Genomic DNA, 18,898 nt, shown 5'->3' on the forward strand with positions numbered 1-18,898 from the left:
GAGGGGCTACCTTTTAATGGTTGAAATTCCTAAATGATTAATGCAATGTTTTTGTTAAATCCCTTAAATTGGGGTGTCAAACTCATTTTAGTTCAGGGGCCACATTCAGCCCAATATGATCCCAAGTGGGCCACACCACTAAAACAGTTAAAATAGTAAAATTATATAATGAAAATATTTACATCTACTAAGTTTCCTTACAAATGTGAATAATATGAACAACATGAAATGTCTCAAGAAAATTATGTGAATTTTAACAATATTATGCCTCAGTTTATTGTACAAGTACAGTAATGATAAGTACAAATCTTTCTGTTTTAGTGTAAAAAAGTAATATTACACAAGGTTTACATTTAAAAACTATCCCTTCACAAAAAAATGAACATCCTGAAATGTCTTTAGAAGTGCAATTTTAACAAAATTCTGCCTGTTCCTAAATGTTTTGTGTATTTGTAGATCCTCTATGATCTTTAAACAGACAGACAGACAGAGAGAGAGAGAGAGAGAGAGAGAGAGAGAGAGAGAGAGAGAGAGAGAGAGAGATAGAGAGAGAGATAGATAGAGAGATAGATAGATAGATAGATAGAGATAGATAGATAGATAGATAGATAGATAGATAGATAGATAGATAGATACTTTATTGATCCTTTGCAGGAAATTGTTTGGTTATGACAGCAGTACAAAAAAAAAACACTGACCCATCACAACAGACATCCCACATACAACCAACAATGGAATGAAGAAGTGTTAAAATAGAATAAAAGATATAAAATATATATAGTACAATAAAAGTAACGTAAATAATACAATAAAACAAAACACCTATAGTATGCACAGCATACAATAACTTATTGCACAGGAATATTGAAAAGTTTAATAGCAGCTGGCAGGAAGGACCTCCTACTCCGTTCAGTCCTGGACTGAGGGGGAATCAGTCTGTGGCTGAAGGTGCTTCCTGAACACCTCAAGTTGGTGAAGTGGGTGAGATGCATTACTCAAAATAGAGTTCAGCTTCCTGAGCATTCTCACCCCAGCCACCTGCTGAACTGTGTCCAATCCCATCCCAATGATGGAGCTTGCTTTCGCAATGAGTTTGTTCCGTCTGTTTCTGTCTTAAATGCGAGCTCCCTCCCCCAACACACCACACCAAAAAACAGGACACCAGCCACCACAGTCTGGTAGAAGCTGCACAGTTGAGGCTTGGAGATGTTGAATGACCTTAATCTCCGCAGGAAATAAAGTCTACTTTGCCCCTTCTTGTGCAGGGTCTCCATATGACAGGACCAGTCCAACTTGTTGCCCAGCTGGACTCCCAGGTACCTGTAATTGGAGACAACTTGTACATGTGTTGTGGATAGTGACTGGCACCAATTTGGACCTCTTCCTCCTAAAATCCAAAACCATTTCACTGGTCTTGGAAATGTTGAGTAGAAGGTGGTTGAGGTCACATCAGTCAACAAAGTCCTTGGCCAGGCCGCTGTAAGTTGTAATGTATATGTGTAAATGATAAACTGACATATAATGTTGCTAACATTACCTTTATTTTTATTTGAAGAAATTTCAGGTTGTTTATGTTCTTTATGTTTTTTGCATTTGACAAATTCATCCCACTGGATCAGATTGGACACTTTCGCAGACCAGTTTTGGCTCATGAGCCATATTTGACACTTGTGCCTTAAATTGAAGCTTTGAAGAATTGAAGTCTGCACTTCAGTCACATGATGTTTCATTTCAAATCCACTGTGTACATTGTCCAAATATATATGGACCTTACTGTAAATACATACTCATATAAGGTATAAATTGAATTCTTTTCTTTTGTTTTACATATGATAATAAAATAAAGGAGCATGAGTGGAAAACAACTATGCAAAGAATAAAGATAATCTAATAACGTAAAATATTTTTTAAAATAAGTGTCAATAATTAAGTCAATTATACATTCAGTAACAAAAACATGGTGCAGAAATCAAAATTCTGAAGACAGCTTTTGTTTTGCAGCTTGATCATTTATTTTCAGTTTCGATTATGTAACAGCTGTGTCTGTCTGTGAATGTTTCTTTATCCTTGGTTCATCAGAGTAGTTAACTGAGCTCAATCCAATCAAACCATCTCAGGTGGAGAGAGACCAAACTAAAACATTTTGGTACAACAATCCTTAAAACCAAATAAAAATGTCCAGTGGATTCTTAATCCCACTTTTAAAAAGGGGGAGATGCACTTTGAAAAATTCTGGTTACAGGCTAACTCTGGTCTTTTGCAGGATATGAGATCATTCTGTCATTGTTTTGTTTTGTTATTCTTCCCCAGACTCAGTAACACTGCATCCATCTCCATTCTAAAAACAAATGGCGTGGTCAGCCGACAGCGGGGTTAGCTGTGGGAGTACACAAGGGGGACAAGTAGCTACATTAGTGGCATAGCTGAGCTCTCAATATGAGAAAGCTGACACTGGTACTTGGTCTCTCGTTTCATATTGTTCATAACTGATTCAGTCTCGTTTTCTTCATTTGATGCAATTTATTCTCTTTCACACTTGGTTGATCTTCTCTTCAGCATAGTTGTGTGTAAAGAGAGAGTAGCTGTTTGGGTCGGCTCTAGCAGTGTTTCTCCTCTGGTAACAAGTGGAAGAACTCCATGCATGCTGCCACTGTTGCATTTTAGTCCTTTTCTGGCACCAGCTTCAGCACTTTACCAATGGCGATAGTTTTGCCTAGTGGAAGCAGCACATGAAAAAAACAGATAGATGATGATACAAAACTTTTATTTCATTTCATTGATTATACATTTAAGATTAGAGCGGGATGGTAAAACAATCTCTTGCAATGTGTGAACTGCACTGTGAATAAATATTTGTAATGACAGTGGACAGTTCCACTCAATATAGACAATCCTAATAGTCTATCACACATTTAAAAGATATCTGTAGATCTCAGAAGCTGTCCACCACACTTCTTTACTATGTGACTTATAAAGGGTAAGCGGCAAAACATGAAGTGACACAACTGCATTTTACAGAGGAAATTACAAAACAGAGTAAAACGCATCTGTCAGCCTGGCCCAGGGCAGCTGTGACTACACATGTAGTTTACCACCACCAGTGTGTGAATGTGAGAGTGAATGACTAATGGATCAAATGTATACGCTTTCTTTACATGTAAATAGAAAAGAAATATATATAAATCTAGTCCATTATTATTATTATCATTAAAACAGTTATCTGTCAGTTAAAAACAACTGACCTTGTCAGAGATCCTTCCAGTTTGTAATTAGTGATCGGTGAGGATATCATGTGACAAAAAAAAGACCGATGTCCCTGTATCTCACCGGCATGTTCTATCAAGAATCAATAACAACTTGAATTTGTGAGGTTGTCACATTCTGCCACTATGTTAGAGTCTTGTGGTCTTGATGCAGGAGATAAATCTGCCAATAGAAGTGGGTGGTACTTCACTGGAGGTTAACTCAACTAAGTAAATGAAGGTCCATATATGATTTCCATGATATAATCCATCAAAATATGGCCTATTATAAGTAAAGGGAAAATTTTAATATTTAAAACATTTGTTAAAAAAACACAACAAAAAAAGTAGTTTTGTCTGAGAAGATGTTTGAAGAAACTGCAAACAAAGATGACGATGAAGGACACAGTGCCTTCACTAAAGCTCATGGCCTACTGGCCAGTGAGCTAAACTCAGGTTTACTTACATTTATATATAAACTGTGTTCATATGTAAATGTCAGTTAAAGAGTGAATTAACATAGAATGTTAACTAAAAGCTTTCAGATTTAGAATGCCAGGTGTTACAAGGTAACAAGTTAGCTGTTTGCTTACAGTACAAAATCAGTGCTTGTAAGAAATGTTAATGTGTATAATGTGTCTCTGCACAACAGGTTTTTTCCATTTTAGATGTGTTGTTGGTGTTTTCATCATCACTGAGGCTGAATGATCACCGAGTTGCCGTCCTGTTACTGTGATGTCATGTGTGCACTGCCTATCTACTTTGGGACAAATGTATCATGTAGCTGTCAGACCAACAGCCAGGTATATCCATTTAACTCACAATGTGAGTCTGAAAGCATCTTCAATTTTGTTTTGTTTTTTTAACATTCTACATGACGAAACTCTACACAGAGTTTGTACAGTGTTTGGGTTTCTTTTACAGAGGCACTGCTTCTGTTTAGGATGGGGATGTTTTAAAAACTGTGGTATGACCAAGTTTTCTACTTACAACATAACCTCAATCGTTCAAAATATCAGTGTCAAATAATCTTCACGTGCTGCGTCAGCCACTAAGTTTCCATTATAATTCTGTAAGCTTAGCTCTGTTTTAGACAGAAAACAGCCACAGTAAAACCAAATCAGCTGTTTTCTGTACAGTTTGTATTGTCAATAGCTGTACTAAAGAACTGTTTGGAATCGAACAAACAAGGTCAGAATGGTCACAGTTTACACACCCTGATTTTAGTGAACATAGTAACATCACCTAATAATTTGACAGGTTCATAAGCCTCAAAATCAAACTCAACAATGTAGAAGAAATGGTGTGATTTCAGCATTAGACTCTACAATTCAATACAATTGGATCTTTAGAATAAAGAGGTATGAAGTCATGCCAAACACTGTAATTATAATTTTAGGTAATTTTTTAAATATTCACAGTAGAAATTCCACACATAGCCCCTTTAAATTTATTATAAAACAGTAATCTTTTTTTCTTACTTTATTTAAATACATAGACCTACATCTGTCATTTAACTTAGAATGAAAATGCAGTCAATGTTAATATTCTAAAGTCAAACAAATCAACCCTCTTTTTTCAGCTTTCAGACATTATCAAGGTATTCTAATCCATGGACGTCAAACTCATTTTAGTTCAGGGGCCACATATATACTAATATGATATCAAGTGGGCTGGACCAGTAAAAGAATGTCATAATAACCTATAAATAATGTAAATTCCAAACTTTTCCGTATGTTTTGAGTAAAAGAGCAAAATTACATTATGAAAATGTTTACATCTACAATGTATGTTTAAAAAAATGTGAATAACATGAACAACCACAAATAACCTGAAATTTCTAAAGAAAAATAAGTACAATTTTAACTACTATCACAATGGATCTAAAAAGACACAAAGCATTACAACCGGCTGAATATTGGTAAAATTATGCTTAACTCTCTTAAGACAGGTTAGGTTATTCATATTTGTTCAGATTATAAACATTTTTTGTGAAAGGATAGTATTAGGATAAGATAGGATAAACATTTTCATGTCATTTAAATTTTTTACACTAAAACAACCACAAAAAGAAGTTGACATTATTTCTAGGTTATGTTGTTATTTTACTAGTCCAAGCCACTTTAGATCATATTGATCTGTATGTGGAACCTGAACTAAAATGATTTTAACATCGCTGACTGTTAATATCTCAGTGGAATTTTTGCATTTCACAAATTCATCACGTGGGCTGAATTGGACCCTTTGGGGGGCCGGGGCCGGCCCACAGGCTGAATTTTGGTAAAATTACCAATATTGTTGAGACCTGTTTGAGACCTCTGTTCTAATCTGTCAGATCAATGCGGAAAAAATGCATTGTTTACCTTTTTTTACCACATCATCCAGCCCTTCTTAAGATTAACAAACATACAGTATATAGTATATTACAAACAAAAACTCCCAGTGTCCTTACCCTCATCTCTCAGTGTGAATCGTCCCATCTGAGGGAAGTCTTTGAAGGTCTCTAAGCAGATGACTCCTGCTGCCCGAAGCCTGGCGATACATACCTGGTCCTGTTTAACAAAGCGTGGCCGTGTTTTGCTTTTCTCACCTGACTTCTTATCCACCAGACAGATTAAGGCCTGTGGTAAGGATTTAAAAAGTTAACCCAAGCTCAATGACGGCTTAATACTTTCAGCAACAGACTGAAGAACAGAGCGATAACTTACTGTTATTTGCACTTCTTCAATGCAGGTATGAATGTGTAGGACTGCATTGTAACCAGGACAAATGATTGACTTGTGCTCAATGATGACGATCTAAAACAAAGCAGATGAACTGTTAGTTTTTCTTACATTTTGACTCAACCATTTGATTTACCAACAATATCTAGCACTGAAAGAAGGCAGAATTATTTTAATACATAGACTAGTTCAGAGTTTCTATAATGTACATTTGAAAATCCGACAGTCAAACAGACATACAATTCATTTTATATTTTCTAAAACTGGTACCCCAATAAATGCTTCTTCGTAAGTGTTTAAGCATAATTCAATTATCATTAGACTTTGTAATTCAATTACAAGACAGTGGCTACTTACTTCCACCTAGTGCCTGAAAAACTTTTTTCAGTTGCCTCACTGGCTACCACACCTGCAGTCTGAGTATAAATTAGTGTTCCTCTTTCTTTATAACACCCTGAAGAAGGCTCATGCCGACATGTGTTGGTGTTTTTACTCCAGCCCTATGAATTGATCTACATGCCCTCATGAAATAAAAGCTTTTTAAATTTTCAAAATTTTCCAACCAAGTCAGTGCTTGGATTTTTGTCTTTTTTTCCAATTGTTCATGCCCTCTCCATGAGCACCTTTGGTTTGCTGGATACCAGTAGCTCCCTGTTTAATAGTTTTTTTTTATATTTTAGACTTTATTAGGACAACAGTTACATAAACTTAACATAATATTGTTAATCACCAGAAACAAACCAAAGCAAAAGTCATCCAAAATCCCTCAATTCATCTAAATAATCTTCAAAAGAGGAGTACAACTGATGAAAAACTGACATTTATTAAATAATCTGACAAGTTTTTAATAAAACTAAACAAAATTAATCATCAACTAAAATCTCGATATCATGATAGCAAGTCAAGCTTTGAAGCACCAAATTGGTATTTTACACAGCTCTGCAAAATATTATTACAAGAAATTACTATGCACAAATGCACACTCTTGAACTCTGTTTCTACTAGCTTCTGCATATTTGCTCTGTGCATTAGATACCATAGTCAGCTGCTGGGGGTGATAAAATAACTCCTGCCTGAAAACACTAGTCTGTACACATCTACAATGGTTCAGTTTGCAGAAAAGGCAGCCCACCCACAAAGACCTTGCTGGGGCTGACCTTGGCCCTGATCACTTACTGCTGTTGTCATGCCAACACTGCAAAAACATGCAAGTCAGTGTTTCCTGTGGAATTCATCTGTTGGTGTGGCAGTGCGTAATGGGGGTGGGGTGGTGGACGTGTGTGTGTTTGATTGGTGGGGGGTAATCAGCTGCACGCACGCAGTTCAGCTGGGGGGATGCATACGTGTGCATTTCGGTCTGTAACCATGCGTGTGCATAGGTCCTACTTATAATACTATGGGGGTATGGAGTGATGCAGTCCGTGCCCCCCGCAGAAGTGAAAGTGAAACTTAAAGCTCATTTATCTTTTCCCTACCTCCTGAAGCTTTGCAAACATTCACTTGAGGGGGCAGCACATTTGTTCTGGCCTATTATATATTATACATATGTATAATAAGTCTAATGCGACAGTGATGATTTTTTTTGTATGAAATGTATGGTGTGGCAGCAAACCTTACCAGTGGAAACGCTGCTTTTATTTGGTGTTTTTCTTTTTTTTTTTAATTTAAAGAAGTGAGAGCAGCAGGAAGGGGAATGACAACTGAGCCAATACAGGTTTTATAATTTTTAAAACCACTATAAACCCAAATTACAAATAAGACTTATTTAAGCATTAGTTATGTCGAGGCAGGCATTTGGTGCTTTTTATGGCACAGTCTTTCATGCAAAGTCAAAGTCTTTAATACACAAAGGTCCTAGTTTGACCACAGTCTTGTACAACATGAAACAGGCTTCCATCTTACTGCATTTAGATGTTTAGGGACCTGTTGAAACCACATAATGCATTAGTGAATAGTAGAGAGTTGGTATTTTGGTCTTACCTGTGCATCAAACGTGCGGCCAGAGTGACAAAGGTTGTCAGGACTACAAAGAATGAAACCAGGAAGGATTTCTTCCTCCTCGATGCCCTTCAGCCTCAGCTTCAGATTCTCCCCGGGGCACGCATCATCTGTCTCCACATCATCACTCAGCAGGCTCAACACCTCCACTGTGTGCTGCAACATACATATACAGAGCCGGTTGAAATGAACACGTTATCGCTGTAATGGAACAGGATCCATGGCTGTGGTTGAAACAGAAACTGGAGAGTTTGGTAAGAGGATCCTCTCTCTCCATCCAGCAGCAGTACATTTCACATCAGAATGAAGGCTTCAGGTTTTTTCTGGCAAGTTTATTGCCCCCGCATCAGGAGGAGTGGAGTCACACAGCCTCACCCTGTTTGGCATCAATGACCCAGCTGCTGAGCTTTACTGACTGGAGCCAGACTCCGCTTCCCAAGGACAACGGTCCCCATGTCCTGCAAACACAAACAAAATATTTACTTTAACCTCAGCTTAATATTTTCCTACAATAACCTGTCATGTGTACTTGTAATCTGGTTTGGAGCAAATGTTGAAAAGTCATTTCTGTTAGTCATTCCAAAACGAGAAAAGACTAATTGAACATTTTGGCCAATTTATCTGCAAAGTCACGGGTTAATTCTGAGTCTTCAAAAAATGTGTAAAAAATGCAAAATTTGGGAGAAAGGGGCATGTAAAGAAACAGTGTGAAATTTGAAAAGAATCAGGTGAATAGTGTCTGAGAATTGGATAAACAAGCTCCGCCAGACAGAAGGATGGACGGAATTCCTGGTATATCTATGGAATTTTTTACTGAACTAACCGTATACGTTTAACTGTTACCCAGTTTTTTTTTAAGTCAAAGACTGCTGTTATCTTCCTACAATATTGATTTTCTTTTGTGGTAGTGATATGAGCAGACTGATCAGCTCCTTGATTTATCCAATTCAAAACAATCATTATTATACTGAATATTAAAAATCCACTATCAGTCAACCTCTACGAGGGTAGTTCATCTGACTTTTAATGTAAATGGAGTCAGAGGTGGACTGACAGTGGATTTTAAAGGCTGACAGAATAGTTTGGAGCAGGAAAAAGTGGATAAATACAAAAACCAACAGAGCTGGAAATTAGCTATCTGCGTCAAAAAACCCCCCCAAAAACAACAACAACAAAAAAACTGTAATTGTGTATTTTATCAATACATGGACCTAAGAAAATTAGGGAAGTTCTGCTAATATACACTTTTAGTAATGCCATTTGATACAGTATTCACCATCTGCTAACATCGAAGTCAAGTTCTGCTGATAGTAATAGTTTTCAAAATGTGCTATTGGCTCTGATTAATTGGCCAATCCAACTCAGACTATCTATAGTTAGGGATAAATTGACCTAGTACAGATTTGGTTAAAATACAAACATTTTTACTTGACACACAACTGCTTGGCAGTCCATAAAAAACAAACAAACAAGAGATATAGAGAAACCATTGCATTTCCACTTCACATTTCTAATCCTGACATTCAATAGAAAAATAATTACAGTGATAGTGCTCTAAGAGCTGTATGGTTTACTGTATAGGATCTTGGCTGGATGCTAATTAGTATGCAGCATCCAGTGAACTGATCCATAATCCTCTTACATTAGGAGAAGACCAGTTAGAACTACTTAGTCATATAACACTATATAAGGCTCTTATGTAATCGCAGGAAGAGAGGACCATTTCACACAACGCAAAGACAAGAGGATAAAAGAAGATGAAGAGAAATGAAGAAAGAAAAAAGCTTCTGATGAATGTAGGGGCTGCTGAGAGTGCTCTAAAATAACTCCATTCCACCAACACTTCAAGTATGTGCTGAATTGCTTCCAACATCCAAACTGCAAAGTGTGCCAAGAAGCTGAATTATCTTAAAGAGAAATGAGTATGCCGACTGTGTGTATTAGGAAAAATCACCCACGAGGAAGTGGAATGACACACATGAGAGAGCAAAACAGATTTTGGACAAGTACACAAACCCAAAAGACATTTTTTACGCCCATGCAGCCTGAGACAGAAGAGACAAACAGGCCCAGTTTCCCACTTTTCTTGCTTGAAAAAAGAGGGAATCACTGCTGTTCACCTTGTACTTATCTACTATAGGTAGTCTGACTGGTCCGTCACTGATCTGGTGAAATTTGGCAAACCGTCCAGGTGGGCAATAAATGGCAAACCCCTGGTAAAGAATAGAAAGGCAGACCAAAAAACACACTGTGTGAATATAAGACACTTTGTGAATATAACATGTAAGGACACAATTATCTGACTTTTTCAGTTTAATTCTTGGTAGTGATATCCTACACTGATTTAATACCGGCGTTAAATAAGCTGCCTCATGAGGAGACTGGAATCATCATTTATGTGTAAAGCAATATCACCTTTGATTTAAGACATAGCTTTGTAAAAAAAAAAGTGTAACCAATGTATAACATGTATATTGCCCAATTGTTAATTACTATTAAATATTACACAGGTAATACACGTAAACTTACACATTACAAATAAACATTATACAGGTATATCTATGGTTGGAGCAAAAAAACAGTGATCCTCCGTTGCACTGTGAGAGAAGGTCACATACAGTCTTTTGCTGCAGCCTGAGATCAAAGACAGCCTGGAACAGAATTCTGATAGTGCCCGAAATTTAGGGTGAGCATCTCACAGTGTGACTGCTGTTACAATCTTGTGTATATGTATTCACCAGACACCAACAAGAATTTAGCGTAAAATGCACTGAACAATGGGATGAGTGTGTTTATGTAGCTAAAAATACTAACTTCAAGCTCTGTTTGCATAATTGGTGTCAAAAATTGGCCTTATACACCAAGTCACAACTGGATCCACATTCTCTTTCTCCCTCGCAACTTTGTTTTCCATTTATGTAAATAACTCTACTCTACCCTAACAGAGTGATCACTAACTTAGCTTCATTGTTTCCAACTATTGTGGTGCAGACAGACCATATTTGCTAACGTTCATGAGTTCTTCTGCTTTGATGTATGCTTTAACCAGAGATTCTCTCGATGTTATATGTCGATCCCTTTAGATGCTCTTACACTATTATTTTAAGTCACCTTGTTTAATTGTTTTCACACTATGATTGTGAAGCTTTTTGCTTCTTTGCAATGCACCCACCAACACTAACAGCCTTTTTTTTTTGTTTGGTAGTACTCCAACCACGCCTCCACACTAGCTTAACAGATAATGCAAGCACCCAAGAACATGTAAGTATGATATACCTTCAAGCCGCTGACCTTTGATGTTCAATCATGAACATCTATGTTAGTTCTACTGGCAAAATGAATGGCTCTACAGGCAAACAGATGACAGTGCACATAGGTAGCCAACAGAAAACTAACTTGAATAGGTCATGGTAACTGATCCTCTTACTGTAGGCAGTATCTGGACCAGTTGACACATAGTAGTCTCTGTGTTAATGTATCTAAAACAGATTACAAACCTGTGTGGAACAGTAGCTGAAGATGCTGCCTGTAAATCTATGTCAAACTAATACAATAAACCCTTTGCATCACAACTGCAGCCATAATGTTTCCTATTCTATAGATGTATGTTACAATGCACCGACTTACGTGTACCAGGGGCACTCAGGCACCGGGTCCTTGAGGTTGGCACCTGTGAGTCCAGAACAAGGCATGAAGTGGATGTCCTTCTTGGGGTTGAAGCCCACCTTTTTCAGAAAGGGCACCAGCTTCTCCTTACACTCTTCATACCTGCAATAAGGACATTACAGGATTTACTTAAATTGTCACATGGGAACCTCAGGACAAAATGTAATACATGCTATTTTCTCAAGAGACGCTGGACACCCACCTTTCTAAGCTCCAGTTGACAGTGGGGTCATCCATCTTGTTGATCAGGACAATGAGATGTTTAACTCCGGCTGTTTTAGCCAGCATGGCATGTTCCCGCGTCTGCCCGCCCTTCTCAAAGCCGGTCTCAAACTCACCCTTTCTCGCTGAAATCACCTAAAATATACCAATAAACAACGTAGACTAGGGTTGATTTCTAGTTTGTCTGGTCTGTTTTGGTGAAAAAGCTTAAAATGATTAGACTTCATCAAACCAACATTTACTAAAACATCCACAACTACCAGCTCAACCCTAAAAGGAACTTACATCAAGTATTTATAAAATGCATAATGTTGTTTAATTCAAGTTCACACGTCAACCCTGGGTTTCACAAACATGGACTAAAGCTGCATATTCACAAAACAGATACACTGACTTTAAAATTATAAAACAGGTGCAGAGCTACTGCAACCAAAGATAAGAAGGAAATCTATCAACAAACACTGTGAGAATGTCTTCAGGCACTGGTCGCTCTGGCTGTATTTAACCATCTATTCTGGTAAATGAATGTTGTGTTCAAGTGTTATCAGGTGTCTAAAATAATTTTAGCGTTATTCTATCCTTTCAATCCTAGTGCTGTCAAATAGAGCAAATAAATGTAAATCCAGAATTAAAACTGTTAAATAGGCTTTATATGAAATCTTATAATGTCGACAAGTCAGAGCCTCGAATTCTCAAATCTGTCTCTGTTTTAAGAACATTTATTATAAGTAATGCAGGGTGTCCACAAAGTCTTTACAATTCAACAAATTTATTACAAAAGTAATTGATGAAATAAGTTAATCACATTTGTTCTATGTACTCAGTGGTTGTCAAGGTTTTTAATCTCATTGTGGGATCATGTGCAATCGAATCATTGGTTCATTTTTCTTCACTGAGAGATCAATTACTGCAAATGTTTACCTTGGCCTTTTGACTGAATATGTGCCACCACAACTTGATGACCTTCAACCGGTTGTGGTTCCTAAATCAAACATTTCCAGACCAGTGGATTGGAAGGGATGGCCCAATTCCCTGGCCAACTTGTTCACCAGGTATCACTCCTCTAGATTTCTTTCTATGGGGTTGCATTAAAGATATTGTGTATTGAACAAAGATACAGGACATCAACAACCTGAAGCAAAAGATCACTGATGCCATTGCCACCACTGATGAGACTATGTGACACTGAACATGGCAAGAAATCAAGTAATGTCTTGATTTGCTTCATGCAACTAATGGTGCCCTTATGGTGTATTAAAATTATTTTGTACTACATTTGTTAAATTGTAAAGAGATTTTATGGACACCCTGTACAAAGAAAAACCAAAACCATCCTGTACAGCTCATTTTCTACAGAGACCTTGCACTCTGCCAATCTGCTCAAGTGGTATCTCTTTTTTTCACTGTGAAATCCATTAGAATCGATTCATCAGTAGTCATCCGGAGGCTGTACTTTTATAGGGTTTGGACCTAAACTGCTCTGGGGTAGGTAAGGTTTGGGTAGGTTACAATCACAATTTGTCTCAGTAAGCAAACCACATCTGTGATAGTGGAAATACAGGGTTGAACCCAAGCTTCTCTCACTAACGCTTTAATCCTGCCCAGGGAGAAGTGGACTAGTTACAGTACATACAGTGCATTATCTTAGAAGGCAGGTGTATTGATTAAAAGCTTAAGTTATAATCATGTCAAAGTGTGAGCACCCATAAAGACCCAGTGCTACTTTTGTGGTGGTTCCCAAATGAAATTTTCTCTATTTTTAGCCTGTCTTAAGTGATTTATCACAATTTATTCTAACATTATGTTCTGTTTTCCACTTTTAATATTTATATTAATGTACTGATCAGGTAGATATTCATAAAAACTCAAACTGAAGTTGAGGATAATTACATCAAAAATAGAGGAAACTGAAAAACAGAAGATGACTGTGTTTCCACGTTCACTATGGAGTCTCTGAACGTCCAAATGGGTCATATTTGATGACCATGAAAAGACGACAAACTGCATTTTACACCAATTATTTACATGTATTGATAGGATTAGTGGATCAATAGGTATTTAACTTTTATATCAGTAAATGATTTTAGTTGCCGGTGGATGTTTGGGTCTTTGTTGATTAATCTGATGTCTGTTAAGGTTGGTTGCTTGTCAATGTTACCAGAACAGCTAGGTCAGCTTGTGACGCTCCAATCATGTTGGGGACAAAGCTCTTGTGTCCGGGAGCATCGAGTATAGTGAAGTGTTTTTCTCAGTCTCAAAGTACGCTCTTCCAACTTCAACCGTCTTGCCCTTGTCTCTCTCCTGGTTTGTGTCCAAAGCCCACGACAGGTACCTGAGACAGCAGTTTCAAATGAGTGAGCACCTAAGATGAAGCGAGTGGAAACAGCAACCACATTTACCTGAATAAACCACATCACACACTGTAATAATAACCTACTGATTAACTTCAAACCAAAAAAAAATCCATTATTCATAACAACGCATCAACTCAAACCTGGAGTTTGTGGGCATTTATCATGTATTTCAAAATGCTCACTGTAATTCATTCAGATTAGAATTAATGCTAAACATGAAGGAAGGATATGTCCTAAGAACGCAAAACAATTAAACAATAATATATCAATGCATGATTTATTTGTTGTTAAACCAAGGTTTCTGCAGATTTTTAAAAAGTGGTTATATTTTTACAACCACTGCAAATAAAAAAATATTTAACTCCCACACTGGCAAAACAAGGAAGGATATGACAGGAAATCATGACTTGCAAAGTGTTTCTCACCATGTCTCTCTGTTCTTTTCTTTTGCTTCTCTTTCGTATTTTTCCAGGGTCCGTTTGTCCACCATTCCAGTTAAGTACCTAGAAAAGAAATGAGCTCAAGTTGGTGAAACAAATCGCTCAGAAAAACTGCAGGCATCTGTGAGAAAAAAAAGTGAAACGTAAGCTAAAACAGGGAAGAATTTTAATTCCAGAGGCAACCTGTTGCACTGTGGATGAGATTTTGCTAAACACTGCAACAACAAACAGATGAGTCAGTGTACAGACACATACAAGGTTTTATGCTTCACTCATTTTTTTTTTGACTGCTGTGTCTCCATGCAGAACACGTAGGGCCTGCTGTTTATTTTTTGGTACTCATCACTTCTACAATGGGTGAAAAATTACATATATATATATATATATATATATATATATTTTTTTTTTTTTTTTTTTTTAATATATATATTATATTATAAAAATCAGTGTGGCCAAGTGCAATATTCAAACTGTACAGGTTGAGATGTTTAATGTTTTGATAAAGGAAAAATATGTCACAACACATTGTTCTGGCTAACATGGTATCAACTCAGCAATGGCTGGCAAGACTTTATGGCAGGGAAAACTCGGACTTTAATAAATCCTATGGCCTTTTTATACCTACAAAGGTTTAGTTTCATCACTTTCTTACCAGAGTGTCTGTAGCGTTCAGCCTAGTGATTCAACTGTGCACCATGCAACCATGAATGCTTTATTAGACCTTAACACACATAATACAAAGCCTAGCAAAAAAAAAACCCTGAAAACCTGAGCCAATACTTGAGATCCTTCCATTGCACAATAGGTAACTGCAGCGATTAATGTTTCAGCTGCAACAAGGTCTTAACCTCTGATACATTCATTTCATTTAATTTTTATTTTATTCATCACCAAATTAGTGCTGTCAATCGATTAATTAAAAAAAAAAAATCAGAATAATCAAAGGGTTGCTGTGGATTAATTTCGATGAATCAAAATGAAATATCATTCATTTTAAATCTATATTAATTGAGTTTCATTTTGCATGAGCAAAGAGACTCAAGAAAGAAGGGAATATATATGCACTCAACCTGTTTATTAAATACCTTCAACAGTTTCAACAAAACAACTTAAAACAACTATTCAGTGTTGGTTTTTTGTACTCAAATTTCCCATTGAGAAGATCAACTTGCTGTTTAGCATCTTGTATCTTTATGGGTTGGTTCTGCTGCCTGTCACTACTGGATCAACTGCCCATTTGCGCGTGACGCTACTTGGACAAACTGCCTGAAATGTATTACCAGAGATCAGTCATTCTGCACTGCACATGGGTTAATTGCATTAAAATTTTTTAATCAGATTAATCACGATGATGGATTAATCCACGTTAATGCATTAATTTTATAGCCCTACACCAAATACATGGTATGGAGCAAACATCATGTCATAGCAGAAAAAACAATATACATTCAACAATAACAAAATTCATTAGAAGAGGGGAAACCCTCTTCAAAAGGCGCCCAATTTATGGATTCTCTTTGGCTGTTCAGACTGAAGAAGCATTACAAGTTTATACATCTACTATACAACTACTATAACTGCTATCATTTCATTTTAACTTCTATCCTGTGATTATTAAAAAAAATACACACACACACATATATATACATATATATATACACATACACACACACACACTGTGTATACTATAATAATATAATAACATAAGTTATTTTTTATTATTATCATTACTACTTTGTTATTTGTTGTTTCTACTAGTACTTTCCAATGTACAATTGCCTGTTTTTTCATGACTGTTTATATAGTTACTGTATTACTATTTCTTGTAATATTTCTTATATGTATAAATTCGATGTTGTGCTGCTATTGGAACCTCAATTTCCTGAGGGCTCTTCCCAAAGGATCAATAAAGTTCTATTTTATCTAATCTAATCTAATCTAATCTAAATGTAGTGAGTACCTTCTTATTTCTTAAACAACCTACAGTTTGATAGAGAGCAAAAAGATTGGACATTGTTTCACTGGAATAATGCCATGTGGTCTTTTGAGTCCAGATTGACCCTGTTCCAGAGTGATGGACACATTACAATGAGAAGAGAGGAGGATGAAGTGATTACCCATCATGCCTAGTGCCTACAGTACAAGGCTGTGGTGGCAGTGTTAAGATCTGGGGTTGCTTCATTGGTCATGTCTAGGTTTAGCAACGTTATGTGTTAAAGAATTATGGAAGCAAATGTTGTGATGTTGCAGAAACCACTAGTGAGTGGATGTGCCACAGAATGTGTTTTAAGTGTTAACACCTGAAGCATGCTTATGGTCTGGGATTGCTTGGATATTTTGTGTCTTACTTTTACTTGTGTCTTGTGTTTTTGGATATAGCACAGTGCTGTGAAACTTAAAATGTTTTTCAGACTATTATGAGAAACCGTTACAACTCAGGTACTAGATACTATTCCTGGCAAGACCATTACAGAATACTACCAACTTTACAGTACCTGGACATCATAACAGCACTGTGCGTAACTTCTGTGATGTCTGCTCAGACAGTTGCTGATAGACTCACTCAATGCAGGTTGCCCCATCAAGCTCACGCTAAATCTTTTCATCAGCCACCAAGGACAGAAATGTCTAAACCTCCTAGACCAGGGGTCGGCAACCTGCAGCTCTTCAGCCACCTTGTAGTGGCTCCCTTTGCTGCGGTCAAGCCAGCCGTGATTCTCCTCTGCATGGTCAAGCCTGCCGCAAGCGTTTTTCTTGTGCGCTACTCATTCGACATTTATGGTAGATGAGTGCATGGACGAATGTGCCTTCCGGACAACAAAAGTAAGGGCTCATTTATGCTCTACGTTAAAGACGCAGACGGATACGGACGGAGGGTGCTGTCCGTCCTTTGTATATTACTCATGTAATTCAATAATTTTAGAATAATTTCCATAAATAGTCACACTTTTCATAGAGCAACTGTATGAGTATGAGTACTGTGTACTTTTGGGGTAATCCCACAACAGATTCCCTTCCAAGCCACAAGTGTGTTTTTTCATCTGAAATAGGCTTTAAAACTAAATTCAATGATGAATAAAATTATGATTTCCAAAAAGTACGACATGAATTTAGTATATTTGGTATTAGTACTTCATATACTATAGCAAATACTATGAAACAATTACTGTGTACTTTTGGAGTAATCATACTCAAAAATCCCTTCCAAGCTCCAAAAGTGTTTGTTTTTTCATCTGAAATAGGCTTTAAAACTAAATTCAATGATGAATAAAATTAATTTTTCCAATAAGTACCTCGTGAATTTGGTTTTTGGTATTAGTACTTCATATACTATTAGCACAAATACTATGAAATACTTTAATTGTTTACTTTTAGAGTAATCATACTCCAGAATCCATTCCACACTGCATTTATGTTTGTTGTATTCAGTGGTTGTAACAGATAAAATGCAAAAAAAGATTAAAACTTTTAAAAGTTTATGAGCTCTAGACTTTTTTTTGGTGGAAGAGGGGGCAAAATGGCTCTTTTGATAATAATGGTTGCAGACCCCTGTCATAGACCGACCACGGTGTTTTTTTTTTTGTTTTGTTTTTTTTTTAATGGCGGGTCGTGCATTGATGACGGAATGATGCAGAGACAACTCTCTGACCAATCAGTGGTCTGCAGTCTTTACACATCACATTTTAGTATCTTTTCACCTGTTTTAGAACCTCAGCCAAGCAAGTACTAAAAAAGTAGTACCAGGTACCAGATTCCAAGTTGTTTTACGGAATGGAAGCACATACAGGCCGAGTTGAGTCGAGCCAGTACCATGCAGTGGAAACATGGCATTAGTCACCAGAGTCTTAAACTATATTAATGTTATATCAGTAGGCTTGTCTTTTTTTCCTTATATTAACAGTTCTCAGTCATTTACTCATTTTAATGCGTCTTCAGCTGGTGAGGACACAGCTGACAAAAACAATCATAGAAACTCTAAAAACCAAACTAACATTGATTTGGGTAATTTTCTGTACATCGCTAGTTTGATTTAGATAAATAAACAACATGGGAATTTTAAGACCCATTTCTGAGTAAAAGGTGTAGATTCTGTATATTACTTACACACATGACCAGTAGCTGTTCCATATGGTTGGAATTCAGGAATATTAATAACCTAACTGGTTGCCAGAAGAGATATTTAAAATAAATTCTCATCACAATAGATGTGAGAAAACTCAGACTCACATGATCTGCCCTCCAATAGTTGATTT

General features: G+C 36.8%; 1 protein-coding gene across 1 annotated transcript; it reads right to left on the reverse strand.

Annotated features, from left to right (window-relative positions):
* Positions 1 to 1,992: 1,992 nt before the first annotated feature.
* Positions 1,993 to 18,892, reverse strand: LOC115439623 (eukaryotic peptide chain release factor GTP-binding subunit ERF3A-like; the record flags this gene model as incomplete). The annotated part of the gene is given in 14 exon segments (XM_030163472.1): positions 1,993 to 2,713; positions 5,695 to 5,863; positions 5,951 to 6,040; positions 7,946 to 8,119; positions 8,339 to 8,356; positions 8,359 to 8,421; positions 10,084 to 10,127; positions 10,130 to 10,176; positions 11,591 to 11,731; positions 11,832 to 11,986; positions 14,010 to 14,098; positions 14,101 to 14,183; positions 14,631 to 14,708; positions 18,873 to 18,892. Coding segments are annotated over 14 exon segments (1,224 nt in total), but the record flags the coding sequence as incomplete, so codon positions are not given.
* Between the last annotated feature and the right edge of the window lie 6 nt (positions 18,893 to 18,898).

The sequence above is a fragment of the Sphaeramia orbicularis genome, chromosome 19, assembly GCF_902148855.1.
Source record: "Sphaeramia orbicularis chromosome 19, fSphaOr1.1, whole genome shotgun sequence".
In the NCBI taxonomy this organism is placed as follows: Eukaryota; Metazoa; Chordata; class Actinopteri; order Kurtiformes; family Apogonidae; genus Sphaeramia; species Sphaeramia orbicularis.